Source organism: Molothrus aeneus, chromosome 1 (genome assembly GCF_037042795.1).
Source record: "Molothrus aeneus isolate 106 chromosome 1, BPBGC_Maene_1.0, whole genome shotgun sequence".
Taxonomy (NCBI): Eukaryota; Metazoa; Chordata; class Aves; order Passeriformes; family Icteridae; genus Molothrus; species Molothrus aeneus.
In genome coordinates, this window is record NC_089646.1 from 136,155,508 (window position 1) to 136,178,429 (window position 22,922).

The window sequence follows — 22,922 nt, forward strand, 5'->3', positions numbered from 1 at the left end:
TCTAGACACAGATATATAAATAAAATTTCTTCTACAGTTTTCAGTTGGATGGTAGGGTAGAAAATGCTTGAAGGTTGTTAGCGCTTTCAACAAGCATTCAGCAATAAAATATCTATTGCTCAATTAAATTAAGTCACTCAGGCATCCACGCAACTCTTCACTGACATTTTCTCAATAGAGGATTAAATAGACAGATTTGAATACCCTATAATTACTTTATTCTTTAACTATCTACCGTGAGTCCCAGTTTCCATAACAACCTAGAATTTTCATTTAATAGCTGAGCAGAAGCTGTAGAAGTGGCACTCATTCAATATGTGCATTTCTGACTTTAATCAAGGTGTTGTTCATGTACTGCAGACAGCAGCAGCATTGCTGCACATACAGTGACCTCTGCATAAAGTCAACATTCGACTGTTCATAGTCACTCAATTTTCTCTTTAAAAAGAAACAAATGGTACATTTGCCATTCTGAAATGGGTAATACTAAAGGCTTGAAATTGAGGCCTTGGATCTTCTTTGCTCATGTGCTTCCCAGCCTCTTTGTGCCCTAAAAGGCAACTAAATGCTACCAGTGAATTGGAAGTCTTTTCATCAGCATGAATTGTTATTCAAGAAGCTGAAAGGAACAGATCTCAAATAGACAACAAGTTTAGGAGAAAATTAATCAGGGCACAGCCAGACCACTAACTTTCTTGCAGCTGTACCAGCACTAATGTTTGTGCAGCTGCTGTGAGGGCCAGGGCCAGGGAACTAATCCATGTGAGAAAAATGATTTTTTTTTTTTTGCTAGCTGATTTTTCAGATGGGTTTTTCAGCTGGAGAACTGTGCTCTTAGGAGCAGGGAAATGAGAGCTGCAGGAAAGGGGGGACATGATCCAGCTGGGGCTGCTCTGGAGACACAACACAGTCTCCAGTAAGTTTCCCCCCGCCATGGGGAACATCACTCCTCTTCAGGCTCTGATCTCCTTCAGGACACAGGTGACCTTGCACAGCAGGACAGTTCAAGAAATGCTCCATACCTGACAGGGAAAGGATCCTACCTGTCCTACACTTGGCTGAAGAGCAGGAGTGGGGTTTCCCTTTGTCTCACAGCAGTCAATAAATTGAGCTTAGAACTTTTCAGCAGGTGATACTGCACTTACCATGGTGGATAATGCTGTGATCCAGTAATTTCTGCACCAGTTTAATGGCTGTCTCCCTGTCAGAGGCCTCTTTGTGGTCGATCAGCCAGTCAATCAGCTCTTTGGCAACGAAGCAGTTCGGGTACGTTTTGAGGTGGTGTCGCCGATCCTTGATGACCTTTTCCTCGTGCAGTCGGAGCCTGGGGGTCAAATCACCGTGTAAGGATCATTTGCAAAGAGCCTCTGTGACAGCAAGACTGGGATGAGAGCAGAGCAGTGGCACCCACGCCCTGCTCACAGGATGGGCTTTGCAGGTGTTGGGCAGAAAAGTCACACATCCAGTGCTGGCATCTCACAACCAGGGAACCCATAGCACCCATTTGTTACAACTTTAAACCCCATAATTGGAAAAACTTGTTTTCTGCTCAGTGGAAAATTTAAAAAGCTCAAGAACAGCACAGCATATTAACTCCATTAAAATACTTCCCGTAGGTCAATTAAACTGTCAATAATTTGGAATTAATTTTCCCACATTACCACTAATGTGTTCCATATTATTTCATAGTATTGCTGCTGTAGATCTTTTAAAATCTCATTAGTTTTTGCAGCTGTAGTTTCTTGCTTGGTTGCATAACTGCATTGTGCCTCCAACTGCACGAGGATAGCACTTGTGATTTAAAATTCAGGTGTGAAGCTGCTCCAACACAGTGTAATCTATCACTAAAAAGTTGCCTTCTACTCCAAATAAAGGAAACTGATTTCTCGCTTAGGCATCTGTTGACAAATGTTCTCTGCAAAATCTCCCTCATCATCCTGAAAGCAAGTTGGTCGAGACGCTTGGGTCAGAATGCAAGATCCTGATTAAAGTAATACCATGAAGATTTAGGGTTCTGCATCTTTATGTTTAGTCATTTTTTTCCAAATAAACAAAATAAGGAACATTAGCAATAAATTAGCAGATAGAAATTTTAAAGTTGTTCGAAGTTTTATGCTTTCTTGTTCCATTTTAATGAATCAAATCAGAAAAGCTGGTTTTGTAATGCCTATACGACAGTTCTGAGGAAAGTGCAGAAACGACAATGCTTGGGCTCCTATCAAAACCAGAAACATTGCTCTTCATTTCCAAGTGGCCAGGGTCCTACCTTGTAAACACTCTCGCTGGCTGCAGAGTCCTGACTAATGCTGTAATAACTGTAGGAGGTACAAGGGAAATAGCACAGAAAGGTGTTGGTTGACATGAGCCTCAAGAAGCACAGAGCAGCAGTATGAGAAATTTTCTTCTCAGTGAAATTCCAGTATGAAACAATAATTTCTCTTTAAAATCATAAAAAGGGAAAATATTTGGCTGAAATCAATGAAGGAAATTTATTAGGGCATCAGAGAAGATTTATGTGGGTTTCTACCTAAAAATAGTAGCAAAGCAATGCTTTGTTCTGCAGCATTTAGCTTTGAAGTACACTGGAATTGCCAATCTGGGATGTAAATTCAAAGCCAGATTTGCAAACATCATTTAAAAAAAGCAAGACTTTTATATTAAAAATACTGATAAATCAGATTAGTATTCTGGAAAGAAATGCTGATAAATATCCCACAGATTGTGAAATTCTCTGAGCTAAAATACTTTTGCTTAAAGCATATTTTCCAGATGTGCTCTAACAACTGTCACTATGCTTAGAAAGAAAAGCATTCACAGTTTTTATTATAAAACATGCAATTATCAGTATGTATGATGGAGCTTTACAATTAAAATACATTCCAGGTTCTGTTAATGTTCACCTGGTCTTATGTCACACAATAACCTGCAAGAACAAAACTAGAAAAAGAGTGTATCACACAAAGGCAGAGAGCCCAATCCAGCTTTCAGTCAGCAGTGTAAGTCTGAATGGATGGAGCTCATCTGGCACAAGAGGAAAAATCCCTTCTACAAAATTCTTTGTCCACATGTTGCATAGGAGCATAGGACTGGTCTGACATTTCACAAACATACCAGTAGTCAAGAGCCCCAGAAATGAGCGTTTATGTCTTAAATTCCAGCTGCAGGCTCTCCTGCAGTTGGTGGGCTTATAAGTATTTCAATTCCTCTGTCATGTCAAAAGACACAGGTTCCCACTACAATCTTTTGCCTCACTCAGAAAAAGGGTCCCTCTCTACATCTTTTTGTTTATATTTTGTTTATATTATATAAAACTCATAGGCATTTCATTATCTGAATTATTTCCACTCTCTTGCTAAAGTGGATCCAAATTTGCTAAGAGGATACAAAATCATTAATCAAAGAAAACATGACCACATAACCCTTAACAAACCTGAATTTCCACATGAATGTGTGAATTTCTTCTGCAGTCTATGACAATTATATCCATACTGACTTATGTCCAGGCTTATTTATTTGGAATAACACAAAAGAAATCCAGATTTTCTCTCTGGTGGTGTACGCTGTTCTCTTTGTCAAGGCTCCCTCACCTCTACAAATCTGCTAAAAATCAAACTCTGTGGAGGAGAAGTAGCTCAATAAATTGACACTGTACATAGTTTAAATTACAAATATAGAAGCCTCAGGTAAAGTTATTGAGTATATATTGCAGTGTGCTAATCAAAGGTTCAAGCAGGAATTCAAAAAATGTGTCTGTGCTCAGAGGTATTTTTCAGAAGCCAAGTCAAATGGAATAAAAAGGAATAAAATGTACCAGTGCATACAATTATACACTGGAACCAATACTCAAGTGAAGTGGTAAATTCTTTATCCCTTGGCACTGAGAAGCAAGCTTCTCACCCAAAGTCCTTGATGTTTTCCCTTTAAGTAATGTTAATCACTTTATGTCAGCTAGTCTGCATGATGACTGGAAAACACCTAACTTAGCATCAAACACATTTTTCTCACTAGAAGAAGTTTTTCTCAAGAGCTGTTCAAGAGAGTTAGCTGACTGACAAACCCTGACCAGTTTGAGAGGAGAAGGGGGAGAAGACAGGCAAAAAACAAGGGGTGATAGGGGGACACCTTGATTCAACAAACCTTTGGAATACTGACCCACTTTCTGCAGCTTAATAGCTTAACACCAGAAACCAATTTTGTGTGTACCATTACCTCACCCACATATAATTCCATATATTATTCAAGATCACCTGCCAGATTTTGCATGTGAGGCCACAGTCTGCCCTACCTGAGGAAAACATTGTGAGTGAGATCCAGAGCATTTGAGCAATTGCCTGTGAAGCTCAACAGGCATATGCAAGCCTTTAATATTTACAAATTTATATCCATGGCCCTTACTCATGCTTACAACAAATAAAGGCTGTATTTGCAAGCATGCATGCCAGAATAGTTTTCTTGGGGGCTTGTCTAAACAGGATTTGCTCCTAACTGACAATATGTAAGGAGTCTTGCTGCAAACAGAAGTGTCTTCCTCCTACATAGCATGGAACAAGGTAACTTGGAACACACTGCTCCTGCTTTGCAGTAAATGTGTTCAGAGCTTTCTGGAACAATGTTATTTGTTCAGATGCCATTAGGCAGTTTCATGATAATGGAAACATCTAAATTTTTTGCCCAGAAATGAAGAACGACGCACTAACTTGGGATGAAATTGCTCATGCAGCTACATGAAACTTGCATTTTGGCTTTCACCAATGGGGGCATTTTTATTTCCACCAGGGGCATATGCATTCTGAAGTTCCTTGCCTCTTTTCTGAACCAGTGGGGAAGGATTTATGAAACAGTGCCTGCACAATTAGCTTTCCTTTCCAATCCCAGAAAAGGCCAACATGCTGGATGAATACATATCATTAACTGAACCACAGTCCAAATATCTCACCCAGCTACTTCCCTCTATTAAGTCTAGTAGTTTGTACTTGGCTAACATAGACCTTACAATGCATTATCCAATCTTGAGTTCTACAAGTGAAGAAAACCCAAAAACCTCCTTCTCTTCCAGGTAATTTTATGAATAATTAATCTGCCAGTTCTGACATCCTATTTAGTCCCTATGCTTATCCTAGCAGGGCTCAAAAAATGTGCAAGGAACAGGTCCCTGACACTCTAAATAAACAACATGGTATGGATACTTTCATAATGTGCTCCACCCTTTCATCTCTTTTAGCCTTCCTGAGACAATCACACACATGAAATGCACATATAATAGAACCATAGAATTGCAGACACACAAACAGTTTGGGCTGAAAAGGACCTTTGAAGGTCATCTAGTCCAACATGAGCAGGGACATCTTCCATTATATCAACTTGCTCAGAACCCCTCTACGCTGACCTTGAATGTTTCCAGGGATGGGGCATCTGCCACCTCTCTGGGCAACCTGTTCCAGGATTTCACCACCCTCATTAAGAAAAATTTCTTCCTTATATTTAGTCTGAATTTACCTCTTTTAATTTAAACCATTACCCCTGTCCTATTGCAACAGGCCCTACTAAAATTTGGTCCCCATCATTCTTCTAAGCCCCTTTTAAATATTGAAAGGCCACAATAAGGTCTCTTCCCCAGGCTGCACAGCCCCAAGACTCTCAGTCTGTATTTCTGTTTTTACAATGGGTGCTCTATCTCTCTAATCATCTTCAGGGTTCTTCTTTAGACCTGCTCCAACAGGTCCATGTCCTTCCTGTGCTGAGGAGCCCGCAGCTGGACACAGCACTCCAGGTGGGGTCCCACCACAAGGGAGTAGAGGGCAGAACCAATTCCCTCAAACTGCTGTCCCCAATGCTTTGGATAAAACAATGTGTTTTTTAATGGAAGAACAAAACACCAGTCAGGAGATCACTTAAAATAGAAATCCCTATCAGAATTTACTAATTATTGAACAATACACACTGATGATGTAATTAGTCACAGTACAATGCATGTCCTGCCTCAGCATGCTCAACTGCTGCTGAGGAGTTCTGGCATGCTCATGTGTCACTGCTCACGTGTCACTGCTCGTGTGTTACACCTTGCATAGCACCCTTGGCTGCAGTGACTATCCCAGACTGAGCACTGCCAGGCAGCATTCATTGAACTACTACAATTTTAACAAATTTGGGTAAACTAAACAAAACTGTATTAGATCCCTTGAAAATTAGCAGCTATATGCAGAGAGGCAAAGCCCCGCACATGGTTTCTGCCATCTTAAAATTCTTTCATACGTTTCATGTATATATGAAACTTCTGTAAGAGAAGGATTTATTTATTTCCAAGGAAAACTAGTCATGATGTCCTTTGTGAGAACACACATGGACAAAAGAAGCATCTTGCCAAAGATCAGGACAATTCATGGTGGCCAAAGAGCACAGATTTTTCACACCTCTTCTCAAGGGACATCCTACGTCCTCCACTGGTAGGTAGAATTGCCCCTTTCTGTTTGAAATAGAACAGTTTTGTATCCTCCCAGAGGTCACAAAGTTTGGTGTTTCTAACATAAGCATATGACCTGTCGACAGGATGGTAGACAGGCATCTTACTAAAAAATCACATTTTCCAAAACGTCTCAGTGACTTAGAAGCAGAAGTCCCACTGAACTTCAAAACTTACAAGTCAGTTACACACCTCATTCTTTACAAAATAAATGAGTATAAGGTGGCATTTGTGTATATATACACACCCAGGAAAAAACTACTTAAAATGTCCTTTATACTAAACTTTTGCCTTTGCACTGTCAGCAAAAAAATAAAATAGGTCAGTGAGGATATGAACTTTGTACACAGAAGCAATCCTGAAGGTACTCTGTGAATACAGTGTGTGCTGCTGGGACAAGCATTTCCAGCTGGGCTTGCCAAGTCTCAGCTGAAGTGTCAGCATTTCCCTGCTGCCTGTTCCTCTTTCTATTTATGCTTCAGCTCTGCAATCACTTCATTCTGTTACTTGATATTCACAGGAGCTAAATTACCCTTTAAAACATGGGGTCTTACTGGAAATAGGATGAAGATATTTCTGGTTTTGGTAGCTGTAGCAGAGCAGGAATTCTGCCATTTCAAATACATTTAGAAAGAGTGTTTTCAAAGCAGCTCCTGATAGCAGTTCACATCACTGTGATAACCTCCCCTTTTTTGCCCACAGCCATGTATGCAGTCAAAGTGAGAAGATGCCAGAACACAGAGCCATAAACCATCTCTTGGTGCACTGCAGAGGAAATTCTAAAGCTTCCAAAGACATGAGAGTTCACCAGTGTCCCTGTGGCTTTAAATAAAATACCGTGGCTGCCTCTTTTATGAAGTCTTTTTTAATACATTTAGAAAGTACTAAGGCCACTAAGCCTGCAACCAAAGGTGCACAAGGACATCCCCAATGTTCATAATATCTTACTAACACTGTCAGGGATCAAAGCACACTCTGGGGAACAGACACAGGCGTTGCTCAGGGTCTGGGATGAAATCAACATGATGTCTCTCAGAGACTGTCTTTCAGCCCACAAATTCAGGCCAGAAATTCAGAGCCACAGCCTTCAGAGTACCCCAGACTGCAGAAGAAATTAAATCTGTGTATTTGTATTGATCTGTCATAAAACTAGAGATCCCTTGTAAAACCTACAGAAGCTGTGAAGTGACTAATCTCCCTGCCTGCCAAGCCATTTCACTTGCATTTCACTTTAAAGCAAAATGTGTTCAAACATTAATATTACATCTAACTGCCTGTGCACTTGAACCTTGAGAGAAAGTCTTGCTGGAAAGCATAAAACTGGGGTTTATAAATAGGAAAACACAGAATACAGGCAAATTTTTTTTTCACCTGCCCCTAGTCTTACAAAGAAAGCAGAAGACTGCCTGTCTCAGTCAGGCTGCTCACTTTTGGGGCTGAAGCTGTCACAACTCAGCAAATCACAGCCCTCCCTCTCTAAATGGAAGTCAGACATTATTGTGCTTCTCACTCAGTTACGGATGAGCTGGGATGCACCACAGGACAGACGTATGCAGGCCAAACTCTATGGGATACTACTGTGTGGATGGAACCCCAAAAGAACTGAAGTACTTTTCACTCAAAACCAAGCCATCTTTGCTAATATCAATCAGCTAGGTTTTGCATCCACACTAATTTTCTGTGTCTCCATTGCATGGATATTCTTAGGCTTGTTAAATCAATGTGTACTGTGAGGATTAATTTTTGCAAGGATATTTTCCCAAATCTAAACTGAAGTCCACCAAAATTTCAAAGTACAGACCAGAAACCATAGCAGAACTGTTATTATCCTATGACTGGATTAACATGGTAATAAGCTCACCAGCTCTTGTTGACTTATGCAAAAATACCTCTCAATAAAGGAATTATTTTATGGATAGCAAACTCAGGAAGATGCAGTGAGGTCTCAAGGGAGGCCAGTGAAAATCAATTAAATTTGTGTCAGGGAATGCAGGCCTGTTATCTCAGTAACATGGCTGGAAAAAGAGAATGTTCCTTTGAAATGCTAAATGGGCTAAACAGGGAAAATACAGGTCAGAGAGCCCAAATCCTACTGAGACAGATATTTCTTCTAGCACTGCCATTCAGGAACCTGGAGAGACAGACCAGCAGCTGGGAAAGAGGATGCTCAGCTACAGGCCTGCCTCGCTGGAGTCAAGAGGAGGGGCTGCCCCAAGGACACAAACAGCTGTGGGTACCAGAAAGCCCTGCTGTGTGACAACTCCTCTCCTGGATGCACCTGGCATGCCATGGGGGTAGGGGAACCAAAAAAGTTACAGGCTGAGGTCCCTTGTGCAGCAAGGCTGACACCTCTTTTACCCAGAGGGCAAAGCTGACTTTAACCTTGGTAGGCACTTGCACTGTGTGCAGCAAGTTTCAGAGCACCTGCAAAACAAGAACACCCCTCTCTCAGCACATCTGGGGAAGAACAAATCTGTAATGCCCAGAATGCAGCACAGTACTGAAGAAGCCTGGAGTGCAAACAGCAAAAGGGGTTGTCATGTGCCAGAGATAAACCAATAAATCCATGGGAGAACTGAAATCAGTCAAGTGCCTAATCTTGAGCGCAGTTTGGTATTTCTCCCACCCTATCAATAAATGACAAATAGTTTTGCTGGGACATTATATGGGTAACTCTGAGCTCAAAGTCCTTCCAGGAATGGCTGCTCTCAGCCTGAGAACCACAGACCTGCAGGAGTTTTTCTCCCTGATATTCTGCACTTCTCAGAGGAGCACCAATTGTTTGGACTTCTTTCAGTGGTCCTTGGCAACCCTGCTAAAGGCAAGAATAAAAAACCTGCCTACATCATTAATAAAGTGTCATACTGCAGTAATATCTCAATTGCTTTTCACAATTGTTTTCCATCTCCACACAAAACTCATATCTAAATACTGTGCTGAATCATGACTGTCATTAAACATAAATATCCAGTAACTAACAGGTAAGATAATGAGTAATAAAATGCTTTGTGTTACGTACAATTGTTAACAAACTTGATTTTGTACTGGGGCTATGACTCAAAATTTTTTTATTCACTTCCAACAAATATGTAGGTCCATCTTGAAATGAATACAGATGCAATATTATTTCAATATACAATATGTTTCATTAAAACCACCAAACTTTGTTTATCTGCCACATTCTAGATTAATAGCTTCCTATCTTTCATGTTTATTATAACTTCATTTCTAGGATTTATTTTTATTTTGAAGGAAGTTGTGACAGCAGTAAGTGTAAAAGTACTCACTAGAAAAGGCACTTTGCATTGAATTTCTTTAAATTTAAAAAAATCTAACATGTTTTGACACTGACACACACTTTTTTACCTCCACCAGCTCACGACACCACAATATGCAGGATGCTGCACTGACCAAAGCCATGATTCAAGGGAGTTCTTTCCCCTGTCTTCCAGAAGTCTATTGAAATCCAGTGGTTGACCACTAAACTTTAAAACAAAGCTGGAAAACTGCTGCAGATTTTTAAACACGGAAGGTAATGATCCATTTGACTGGATTGCCTAGAGGCAATTAAATTGTTAGAGGATGACCTTCACAGTTCATAACTAGACATGGAGGAACAGGTAAAACTATAAAATGTAAGGCTGTGCACTAACAACAAAATGCTCTGCTGAAAACTGGGAACTCAGAGTCTAAAAGCAACAGAGTAAGAAATAGCTGAATATGCAGTAGTGAAACTTTCACTGGGTACAGGCTGAGACCACGCAGAAATCAAGGGCAAGCTCACATTCTACTAACAGAGCTGTTTCCAGAGATTATGGGAAATTCAGTTGTTTATGTCATTGTACCTGTTGCTACAGAACATCTCATTTGTGACATCTCATTCAAGAATGATCAGCTCAAAGAGATGCAATGAAGCTCTACTCTGGTATGAGAAATGATGAGCCGGTCTCATGAGCAGAGAGAAAAAGATACTGGATTGGGAGTCTGGCCTTACCTAGACAAAAAGTGAGAAGAGCAGAATTGCTGTCTATAATATTTCAGGTGAGTTGAAAGCAGAGAGCAAGAAAAGCTACTCAAGTAATGTTGAGGGATCCTAATGAAAGAATTAGACAAAGTTTTGGAGAAAAGATTTCTAAGTCTCACTTAAGGCAAGAATAATAATAATAATTAATATATCAAAGGATTATGTGTTGTAATATTCTTCAGAGGACCTTCCAGTCCTGTGGTTTATTATTACATGATTTACACTGCTATCTCCAAACAACCTTGGGAATACTGTAAGGTGGAAAAATATCAGAGGCTGAACTTTGAATGCACTGTACCAGGATTCAGACTTTTTAAAGTCTGGTTCATGTCAGCAGCAAAAAAGGAAAGTTCAAATGCTGCCTATATTCAGACACTTGCTGTTTATATCAAAGCTTTTACTACAAGTGTATATGCAGATATACAGACATTCTTTGTGTGTTTGACAAAGCTCAGTAGCTGTAAGTATGAGAGATGACCCCATTTTGTGAACATGCTTCCTTGTTTTTGCCACAGGGTGTTCCCTGGTTTCCATTTTTACTGTGCAAGCATCCAATAGTCCTTACCTGGCTGATTGGAAGGATGGGGATTTAACTGGCCAGACAAGACCAAATTAGTGGCATGTTCTCCTCCAGCATCTGAAGGAAACCGTGCAACCTTTGTGGCATACAACTGTGTCAGGACAGAGCTGGGGATCTGCTGTGAGGAAACCCCATCAGCTGGGTAGCAGCATGCATAGAGACCAAGGGTCTGCTCTGCTTCATTGCTAAATCAAAGTGTAGAAGCCAGGAGCACAACTGCAATGGCTGAGGATCCTTCTGCCAGCTGCAGAGACCAGCTCTGCATTTTACCCTTGGCTGAAGTCTCTACATGTCTGAACTCCGTTGGCTTTCCTGCCTCCACGTGCAACATTCACTCATCCTCTTGAGATCCCGATCACCAGGTTTGCAGGGACCTCCAGCTTCTAACCTGAGATCCTGTGAAGTTACTGCAAAGAACATGTCTATATAGTCATAGTCAGCTTGGTCTTCTTAGCCTGGAATTTGTCTAATTTTATATAGTGGCACATATTTATTTTACTTATTGAAATAATATAGAGTATGTAATTATTAAAGTGAATAAATCAAAATAGGTTAGAAGTCTAAATCAAATGGTGTTACAGCCTTTTAGAGTTCCCTTAAGTTGTCTTGTCTTTGAGAGTAAAATATAAGCCAGTATGACCTTTCCAGTCAGCTGGAGGCAACAAAGCAGCATAATCCTAATTAACATTCTGCTCATTTATACATTTTCTTCTTACAGAAAATCCTGTAACATTCAATAAGGTCTCACTGCCAAAAGAAAAAGAAAAAATAAACCACCATGTGCAGATGAAAAAATGAAAAATGTCTCAGAAATCTACTGACTGCCCCAGACTACACTGAGTTCCAAATGAATGCACGCCAATGGTAACAATGATTTTACTCAACAATTTTGCAATATAACACTACTGCATTTATTTTTTAAACACAGAAAGGATTGCTCTCTGACATAAATGTTTTAATGGCAAAAAACCATCCTATCTGCTTTAAATCTCTATCTAGGTCATGCAAACCCATGACAGCAAGAATTATGGTATGTGAATTTAAGGGGATTATTTAATGGGATGAAGTTGCTCACTGCCTAAATTCTGGTAGGCTAATGAAGAACTTCATCATTAGGAAAAATCTGTTATTAAAAATCATAGTTAAATATTGAATCTATTTAAAATATTTTCTTTTTGCAAAAATCTAGTCTGGGGATTGTTTTGTTTGATTAGCTCAGCATTTTTCTACATCTCATATATTATGATATGAACAGATACACAGCTGTGGCACAACCACTCTTTATGAATAGATCCTTCTGTCAGGATGCTATCAAGGATCTTGTCTTGTTTGATTAGGCCTTGTCAAAAGCTCATAAGTATATAAGCTTTGAAAGGATTAATATTACAGAAGCATTCTTCCTTACGACTAAATGGAAGTTTTCTTTTAAAGTAATAAATAAATCCCTAAGGAGTCCAGAGAAGTTCTGCTGCTCTACTGAACAGCTTGCTCCCATTGCTGGGCCATGTGTTTGCCATTTCTCCTTGTAAGCAATAGTCCCTCTCCACACATGCAGAAAGCTCAGTGAACAGGTATTTATGTGATCTGACAATAAATTCAAAATGTGATTTCTTACTGCTTTAATAACTCAGACCATGCATCCTGACCCTTATTCACCAAGTAACAGCATCAGCTTTACACACTCATCAGCCCCAGTAGAATGCTGCTGGATTTAGATTATAGCAACATGGTTATGTTTACAGCATACTCCAAAATTAGTCTTGGGCCTCAACTAGAATCCAAAACACATGTTGCACAGACAGTCTGGAGATACACTTTAGATGGGCAACAGGACAAGAGGAGCCGAGTGGTTCAGACCTGCACGGTGCCTTTACACAAACTCAGATATTCACCTATCATTGGTCTAATGGCCCAACACTGTGTGTTAATCATCCTCAAGATGATTCCTCCCCTCAAGACCAGCCCTGACACCACCTGCACGAAGAAAGGAAGATCTGTTGGAGCTTGGCTCTGGTTGCTCCTCAGGTGGTTTGAACAAGCACAGCTGGGCCGACAGACCACAGGCACTTCTTGCAGCTACCCAGGCAGGTGGAGCATGGCTAGAGCATGTGCCAAGGTTTAGTCCCTTATTTGTGCTGGCTATTAAAGCACACTACAGTGTTCATTAGGTCTTAATTTGAATGTAACCAAAACCAGTTGAATGAGAGAATCACAGAATCAGAAATGTTTATGTTGGAAAATACTTTTAAGATCATCGAGTCCAACCCTTAAACCTGGCAAGTCCACCACTAAACCAGGTCCCTAAGTGCCATGCCTTTTAAATTCCTCCAGGGATGATGACTCCACAACTTCCCTGGGCAGCCTGTTAGAGTGCTTGACAATCACTTCAGTGAAGAAATTTTGCATAATGTTCAAATCTAAACCTCCTCTGGTTCAACCTGAGGCCATTACTTCTTGTCCTATTGCTTGTTACCTGGCAGAAGAGACCAAGCCACCCCAGGTACAGCCTCCTTTCAGGGAGTTGTAAGGATTGATAAGGTCTCCCCTGGGCCTCCTTTTCTCCAGGCCAAACACCCTCAGCTCCCTCAGCTGCTCCTCACCTGAGCTGTGCTCCAGACCCTCCCCCAGCTCTCTTGCCCTTCTCTGGACACACTCCAGCCCCTCAATGTCCTCCAGTTATGGTCTGAGGGACCCAGAACTGGACACAGGATTTGAGGTGCAGCCTCACCGGTGCTGAGGGGAACAATCCCTGCCCTGGTCCTGCTGGCCACACAGTATCTATATGATCCAGGCCAGGGTGCCATTGACCCTCTTGGCCACCTGGGCACACACTGGCTCATGTTCAGCAGCTGTTGACCAGCACCCCCAGGTCCTTTTCCAAGGGCAGCTTTCCAGCCACTCAACTCCAGCTGGAGCATTGTATGGGGTTGTGAACAAAATGCAGGACCTGACACTTGGCCTTGTTGTATCTCATAAATTGGCCTCAGCCCACTGATCCATCTGGTCCAAACATCTCTGTAAAGCCCTCCTGCCCTCCAGCAGATCAACACTCCCACACAACTTGGTATCATCTGCAAAGCTGCTGAGGGTGCCCTAGATCCCCTCATCCAGATTGTAGATGAAGACATAAAACATTTCAGTCCATATGTAAGTAGGCTGTGCAGATATGAACTGCTGAAATTGCGAAAGGTTTGTGGCCACTGAAGACATGAAACCATTGATCAAGTGACCAACGCCTTTCTGTGCCTTTTCCTACAAGTTTTTCATTTTCTGAGAGGGAATACTGATATTTTACATAAAAAGCTGTGCTGCGTAATTTTCAGCCTGTAAGCAAAATTTCACAATTTCCACTCCACTGGAACTTTTCCTTAGCCACTATATGTTTAAATAAATTCTTCTTTCCATTTTTATTGTGCTGAACAGTTTCAGGATGCCAGTTAAGAATCCTTTCTTTCTTCCTCCTTTGGCCCTATAATATCTTTCCCAAGAGTACTGTTGTTACTGGCCCCATCTAAACTCAGATGTTCCATATTCATCAGAAGAGCAAGCAACACAGGGTACAAACATATTTTGTATGAAATTATGTAGGAAACACTGTTTCAGCTGGTGTTGATTTACAGATTCAACCCAAAAAAGTAATATGGAGTTAGTAATACATTAGTTTGGAGCAGCTCTAGCCACTTGTAGCCCAACAAAGTGAATGCAAGCAATTATCCTTCAGCCACTGGTGTTTGATTCATTACAGTAGGCCCAAAGCATAGCACATGGAAAAACCACCACTTTATAGAAAACTAAGGAGATTGGATTTTCCCCCATGAGGAAATATTTTTAACAGACCTAGGCCTTGCAACATTGTGATAAAGCACAATGGCATATAGAGAAAGCAAAAATCTCATTATTTTGTGTGTGTTGAAAGAAATGTATTTTTATTTTATTATTATTTATTATTTATTTATATTATTTGTATTATAATTTTTAAATAGGTGGAATAATGGTAGGACACATGCTTGATATAATCATGCCTTTGATTGTAGGACAGACTACCAGATGAGATGTGCCCCTCCAAGGGAAGAAAATGTTAATAGTTCAAATACCTTCCTCCCTCAACATGTGAATGAAAATCCTCTTTCCACAAGCAAAGTTGGAGCTGCACGACTATGCACAGAAACCTGTGCACACAAATGAACTCCCAAACTGGACCCTCCTTTGTGCACAGTGAGGGGATCTGACAGTGTCATGCAGGCAGTGAGAAAGAGGAGCAGGTGGCTGGCCCTGAGATTACTGTTCCTCCTGTAATGCCAACATGGCACAGCCAGCAGCATTTCTGGCACCATGACCTACTGGCCTTACAGCACATATTACTCTCTACTGTCTCCAATCTTTTCCCTATTCTCACTCTTCAAGGATTGCTATAAAAGTAGCATGTCCCAAATATGTGCACTTTGGTTTCTGCACCCCAAGTTCTTGAGGCATGAATCTACAGATCACAAAAAACTTGGAAATCTTGGTGGTGGGAAGAGTTGTGATGTTGGCATTTGATGAATCTTACGTGATCTGAGGTAAAATCCTAGCCTAACTTAGGACATTGAGGTCAAGGGAGTCAGGCTGTCACCTTCACATCTTCTAAAAATCTCAGTTGAAACAGAGAGATTTCAAAAGTTCTTGGGAGTCATTTGGAAATTGATACATTTCTCATCCTTAAATTTGCTTGAAAAGCTGGACAATGTGAGAGCAGTGGTACAAACTAAGGCAGCTGATTTTGCACTGGAGTAGGTTAGGAGGCATTCTTAGAAGCTCTCCCACCAGTGTCACTGAGTAGATAATTTTCTCTGGTTACCAGCCAATAACAAAAAGCTGATAATATCAGCCACCACAGCTTAAAGAAGACAACACACTATGCCTTCATAAAATATTCAGTTGGAAGGGATCTCTGGAGGTCATCTGGTCCAATCTATACTGAAAGCATAACCAGTTAGTACAAGTTGCTCAGGGTCATGTCCAGACAAGATTTTAATATTTCAGAGCTTCTCTGGACTCCTATTCCATTTTTTTACTTACCCTCACAAACAGTAATTCTTTCTAAATCTCTGATTAGGAAGTCCCTTGCAAGTTTTGACTACTGCCTCTTGTACCATCCCTGTGCACTTTGGAAAATTCTCTCCCCCTTTCCCTCTATCATCTCATTTTAGTATTTGCAACCAGAAGAATCCCCCAGGCCTTTTATTCTCTAGGCTGAGCAGATCCATCCCTCAGCACCTCCTTGTATATCACATGTCCTGGCCCAACCCCAGCCTGAGAGCCAGCCCTCCTTGGGGCTTGAGTCTTGTATGAACACAACTTTTTGCAGTCTGTTTTAGAGTTGCATAATTTTGCATAAATTAAAGATAAATAAATAAATCTTATTAAAATAAAATAAAGCTTTCAATAAACCTTGCTTTATTTCTTCTGTTCAGTGTGTTTTTAAGAACCCATTTTCATCTCTTGTCTAATTAGACATGTAGTAACATGATACAAATGGCTCCTATTATGGACCCATTTTTCTTGTCACTTATTAAGCTAATTTAATCTCACCTATTTCTACCAGTTGCCAAAAGACTTGAAAAGTGTGAGTTTGTTTAATGTGCTAAGAGTTTTAAAAATAATGTCCAATGCAAGTCTTTACGCTTCCAGACACTCTCAAAATGGTATTTGTACAATCTCTTTTGGGATTTATACATGATAATGCTACTTTGAACTTCTTCCCGTGACAATTTCCCTCTGTTTGCACTGAACAACCAGCAAAATAGCAGTTTAAGCTAAGTTACTTTTTCTACATCTTAGTAAAAATAAATTAATTTCAACTAGAGGAAAGTGTAAGTTAATTATATCCTGAGCATCAGGAAACAATTAACAGCTTTCTATTACATTGCCCTAATTTCTAAGCTATACAATTATATGCTAATGCAGAAAAGGATGTATGATTATCAAGACAAGGATCTTTTCAGAAAAAAATGAAAGGAAATTTTTCCACAGCTGACAATCAGTGCTATAAATAATGCCTAGCTAATATCTTTTCAGAAGTAATTTCCATTATTTGCAATCCTAACTTTGAGTGATGTGTTGGCTGTGTGTTGTCAGAGTCTCCTTCCAGAGAGGATGAGCATAAATGTTGGACTGATTCCTCAGATAAACCCTCAAAAAGTCAGCTTCCTGTGAATATTTTGCAATACTCATTGGAATTAAATAAAAAAATCATTGTTTTTACTAACCATATTGTAATTATGTCTTGCATTCACTTTGCCTCTTAAACCAGGGCCAAGACTGGCTTGTTCAAACACAAAGGGACAGGCAGGCCTGATTTAAGCAGCCACAATGCCTTGAAGATACAAGTCACAATGCAAAGAGCCACAGACACGACATACAAACATTTCTTTTTACCTGCCAATAAACCCATTTGGCCCAATACACAGGTAAGGGGTGCAGACACAGAGCCAGTGGGTTGTACAGCTGTTGAGCTGGACACCAACAGAAACACTACAGAAAAACACCCCACAGTACTTAAAATGTGAGAAGCAATGAAGCAAACCAACACAAAGCTCTGTAACACAAAGTCAAAGGCTACTGTGCTGGATGGCCACTGTACTGCTGGGGATGGGAGAATCTTCCCAAACCAGGTACAGCATATAAGATTCATACAGGATAAATATCATAGTGCTGCATGAGCAGAACTTTGGTCTCTGCAGACTCCTTGTGCAATGCCCCTTTCAGGACAGATATACCACTCCCCAAAAAGTTTAAGTTCTGTTTAAAGCTCTCCATCCCTATTATTTTCCACCTCAAGTCTTCTGTGCACTGTCCTCAACAAACATGATCTTGTTTGAATCTTATCTAGCATTACAGCTTGGAAATACAGCTGCCACAGCTCTTGAGAATAACAGTGTCTGTCTCCCAGATTCCTTCTACTGCCTTCTCCTCTTCTGTCACACCAAACACAGTATTACCATACTTGACTCTGAAGCTCCCATCTTTGCTATCACCATCTCTTAGGTGTGTTGGCTTTTGCTCTGATCGGCCATTTAGTAACTGTTGTTTGATTTTTTACCTTCAAGCGAGCACCTCTGTGTTTTCTGCCTTAATAGAGAAGGCACCCTCACCCAAACAGCCACAGACCCATTTGGATGGAGTCACCCGAATCTTGTCTAGCATTGCTATGATCTCTGCCAAAAACCTGATGTGTAAACAAGGGTCAAGCAGGGCAAGAACAGGGGTGAGAAGGGGCTCGTGGCCTGGCAGAGCTGTACTTTTAACTTCAAGAACTGATTCCCTGACAAGACAATCTCACTGTGGGGTCCTCATCCCCTGACCTCAGGCCAGCTGATCTTACCCTTTACACCATCATCGGCACTAGTTTGACAGGATGACACCCTGGCTGAGCCCCCCAGACTGTTCACCATGGGCTCAGACATGCACCAGTGCAGTGCACCAGCCACACAGCAGAAGCCCCAGTCCAAGGGAATTGGGCTGCTCTTTTCTGCAGCAGTAGCCAGACACATTGAATCAACAGTCCTGTAAAACCCACAGTGTGACCTTCCCCTGGCTTCTCACAGAAACCAGAAAACGCTCATCTGCCTGCAAATCCCTGTGACACAGCTGTGGTAGCCCATGACCCAACCACACAATTGCAAAGAAATGGAGAATTACAGCCTTGTGATGTGGAAACGTGCTTCCATATTCGCTCTGAATTAGCAAGTGCAATCAGAAACAATTTTTAATTATTTGCAACTGCACCTTTGAGGTCTGAACACATTTACTAGATTGAGGCACTGCTAAGATGAAAACTCTTAAAACTGTAAAAGGCTGATAATTAAGGGCAGGGTTGCCTTCTGAAGTAGTGCTGTCACACTGGTGATAAGCTGGTCATGCAAATTGCAGAGTACAAATTTCAAAACACATGAAATGTCAGTATTTCAACGTCTATTCACGTACAATACTGTGACAAGAGTGCAGAAGTAAAGGTAAAAGCCTTGAAAGAAAAAAAACATCATCAAACTTAGTCTCTGTTCCTGTCCAATAACAACACGTACATTGGGCATTTTAAACTCAACACCATTTTTACAATGTCTTCTACCAGAGTCTGAAACTTTTTAATGGGAATCCAGCAAATTAAACCCTGAGGGGGTGGTCAAGCAAACCCAGCAGTGGCTGCTGCCACCATTCCCTCTCCCTGTACTTGACCATGTGTTTGCACTGCCTCCTTCACCCCAGTGCTGGCACTGGTCTGACTTCACACTGAACCTGTTTAGAAAGTTAAATTTTTCTTATTTGGCTTCAGCTGCTTCAGTTCCCTGAACTTCTGATCCCAGACAAACACCAGTGCGAAGTGCAAGGGAAGTGATAAGAGCGGGGCAGCAGCAGCCTGCAGCTGGATCCGCTCTATCAGTAAACCACAGCCTCAAACCGTGTGTATTCCAGTGACAGGGGGGAAGCCAGCACCCATTTCTCCCCCTGAACTTCTTCAGAGAAAGCTTTTTTGTGGTCATGTGATAAATTGGTTTGTAAAACTGACCCAACTGAAATACCAGCCTTCCAAAAGCTCTGCTGATCACTCCCGCAGCACAGGTCACCATCTGCTGATGGTCCAGAGGTGCTTAGGCCAGTCCAAAGGACTGAGGAGGGAACCGGAAGGCAAGAACACCTATTTCATTCCAGTGGTTTATGCATTAAAATTGTTTAAAATATATCTCCACACTTGGGAGTTATTTTTCTCTGTGCTTTCAGGATGCCACTCTTGGGCTCAAGGTCTGAGCTCCCAAACCAGAAATCCCAGTCCTGACAGAATCCCACCTTGGTGGCTTCACACAGACCATCCCTCACTGTCCAGAACCCACCACTGCTGCAAGACACTACAAACAACCTCAGGCAAGATTTGTGTTGGAAGTGCTTTATTTTTCCTCAGAGCATACAGCAGCTACCCCTGATGGGACCTGATAAACAGCCCAAATTCCTAGGCGCTACCGCTACACAAACAGTAAATTAGAATGACAAGTGATAGGAAGAGTTCTCTGTCATGGTGCCAGCCTATGGCCACTGCTCCCACAGAAGCAGGGTTCATGCAATAAATGCAAACCTAGATTGATTTTGGCACATTCATTCTGCCTTCCCTGCATGACCATCAACACTGAAACAAGTTTCTTTCACTTTTTCATAGGCAACTCCTCTAACATAAAATAAATAAAAAATATTCTTTCATATGCCATACACATTAAATCGCCTGCCGCTCTCTGCTAACCTGAGACAAAAGTTAATTATTGACTCCATCTGGAATGGAATACATAAAATATACAGCACGAACCACTCATACAACATTTGCCTTCTTATGTACACAGTGAAAGAATGATCACTATTTGCACATGCGTTGTTAACTACTTGATCTCTCAGCTGCACTTGAGGAAAGCTGCTGAGGGCAACAACTGAATTATTAAAAGGCACAGCTACAAGGAAAGAAATAAGGAAACAAAGCCTTACATCTTCATTTCTAGAAACATCGAATAGCCCAGATTTTACTGAACGACATGAGAAATTGAAATTCCTGGCCCAGAAATCTCATACATATATATATATATACAGATGGGGTTTGTCATTAGAATTAGTACCAACAGGCAAGATTGAAACACATGAAAGGGTGAATCAAGAATCAAAGACTCTAGAAAAATGAGCATATAAATCTGAGAAACACTTTTTCAAAAAAACATTAAATAATTTATAGTATATGCATAATAGTTTATAGTATATATACATAATAAAAAGATGTAATTGAAATTGTTGTGATAGAGTAGAGTTAGTGGGAAACCTGATTTCAGAACACTTCATTTTGCAGCTTTACCAACCTTTACTTTAACATCTTTTCTTTCAGTGTACCACTCTGGTGAAACCTTACAAAGAAAAATGACAATTTTTTGGTTGCTTGGTTCTGGAAAACAAATTGATGGAAGTGAAATTATTTGTACAGAGAGTTCTGGAGGAGTCTGCTCCACAGAGATCTGATGATGTAATCTCTGTGTTCTATCCACGCTGAAGAAATGAGCATACAAGGGTCTTCTCAAGTGAGATAACTGAAAACTACTTTTTTCAGGGTTAGTTTTAAACCAAATCAGCTCTTGGGAAATGCAACCACTGTTGAAGAACTAAGGAAGTGGCAAGAAAAATGTTCAGGGGGTAGAAAAACAATCATTCCCTGAGGAGGAAGTACAAAATTGGATTGTCTTAGGCAGATTACAAAATCTCATTTTAAGAGATTCTGTCAGTTCTTCAAATGGCATTGATGTTAGTTTAACATCTAGGGATGTGACTTGAGAATAAGTGACCTCTAGACAATTATATATCTCAAATCCTTTTAGAGTCTAAGCTTACAACAGAGTCTTAACACACTTTCAAGCACAGTGATGGCATTTAATAAATTCTGTAACTGCACAGTTTATATAATCCTGTATCACAGCAATACATTAACACTAAGGGTGTTTTGATATCATTGCTCTAGAAACCATCACTGTTTTGTGTCATGGGCTTTCTGCACCTTACAGTGCTAATGAACTTTTCAATCCTACCACCGTGAAAAAAAATGTTGACTGTTTATTGCTTAGAATAAGAAAAAAGCTATGAACCTGTAGGTGCTGCCATCCTTCACAAATTAATGACTCTGAAAGTTATGCACTCCAATGTGGCTTCTGAAAGTGATAAGGTTCCTGAAGTAAAACCTTTGGAAGATGAGTGAAACTGGTTTTGTCTTACAGCTTCAAAATGTGTAGCTGTTTATCATGTAAAACCTTTAACTCTGTGAATCAAAACTCATACACCAACTCTGACAAAAGGGAAATAAATTTCTGTTGAAACTTTTGTCTCTTCCAAAAGAAAGAAAAATCTCTAAGAAACATGCTTCATATTTCTCTAAGTAGAAAGAAAGACTATCCTGATTATAAAAACTATTCTATCAAAATCACTGCCTCATCTAAAGAAGTAAATAAAATAAAAGAATAAATAAAACATATTTATTTACCCAACTATTTAACAAAAGTGTGGATAGGGAAAGATGTAGTTTCTTGTGAAAACAGATGATAAAGATGGATCCAAAAGTCTGCAGAGACATTAAGTGTCATTGAAGTTACACCTACTACAGAGAACCATACACCACATACAATGGCAATAATAGGTGTTTAAATATTGCTGCTCAGTCGACTGGAGCCTGAGGATTCCTGAATTACTAGGCACATTTTCTGCAAGAAATGAGGGACTCTTGGGAGATACACAAGATTTTGGTGACAATCTGGCATCAAGAAACAATTAGCAGATGAGGAGATTTCAGACACCCTTACCTCAGAATACAGGCAACAAGCATCCATATCAAAACATGCCCATTGAAACTGCTTTTGGTGGCCCGAGGGCAAGATCAGCTCTATCCAAGTCAGTGCTCAAACCCAGACATAATACTTTAATCCTTCTGCCAAACACTGCTGAAATGGGCACAACCTGTTGCCTTCAACTGTGAGAGAAATCAGCTTGGAATTGCTCTGCTTCTGATAAAATTCTTAACAACTTCAGTAGTGCCTTTATTAAGCTTCTAAGAATGACTATCAATGTGACACCTCCCTTCAGGCACTCCCAGCAAGGTCAGGGAAGCTCAGGGACATTCACTTGCCCAGGGCTGCACCAGGCAGGGATGTAGCAGGGTGGAGGCCTCCAAGGGCTCTCCCAGTCCTGAGGAATCTGAAGGCCCCGTGATCCTCTCAAACATTTTAAGGACAACGCTGTTGCAACCTCCTGAGAAGAGAGAGCTCACCACTGAACAGCTGTAGGGTCTCTGCAGCAGAACAAAGGGAAGAGCT

General features: G+C 40.7%; 1 protein-coding gene across 1 annotated transcript in view; it reads right to left on the reverse strand.

Moving 5' to 3' along the window:
- DEPTOR (DEP domain containing MTOR interacting protein) overlaps nt 1-22,922 on the reverse strand; it is a 79,974-nt gene that overhangs the window by 53,416 nt on the left and 3,636 nt on the right. The window contains exon 3 of the mRNA XM_066565721.1: nt 1,146-1,324. Within this exon, the coding sequence (XP_066421818.1) occupies nt 1,146-1,324 (179 nt within the window). The remainder of the gene's footprint in view (nt 1-1,145; nt 1,325-22,922) is intronic.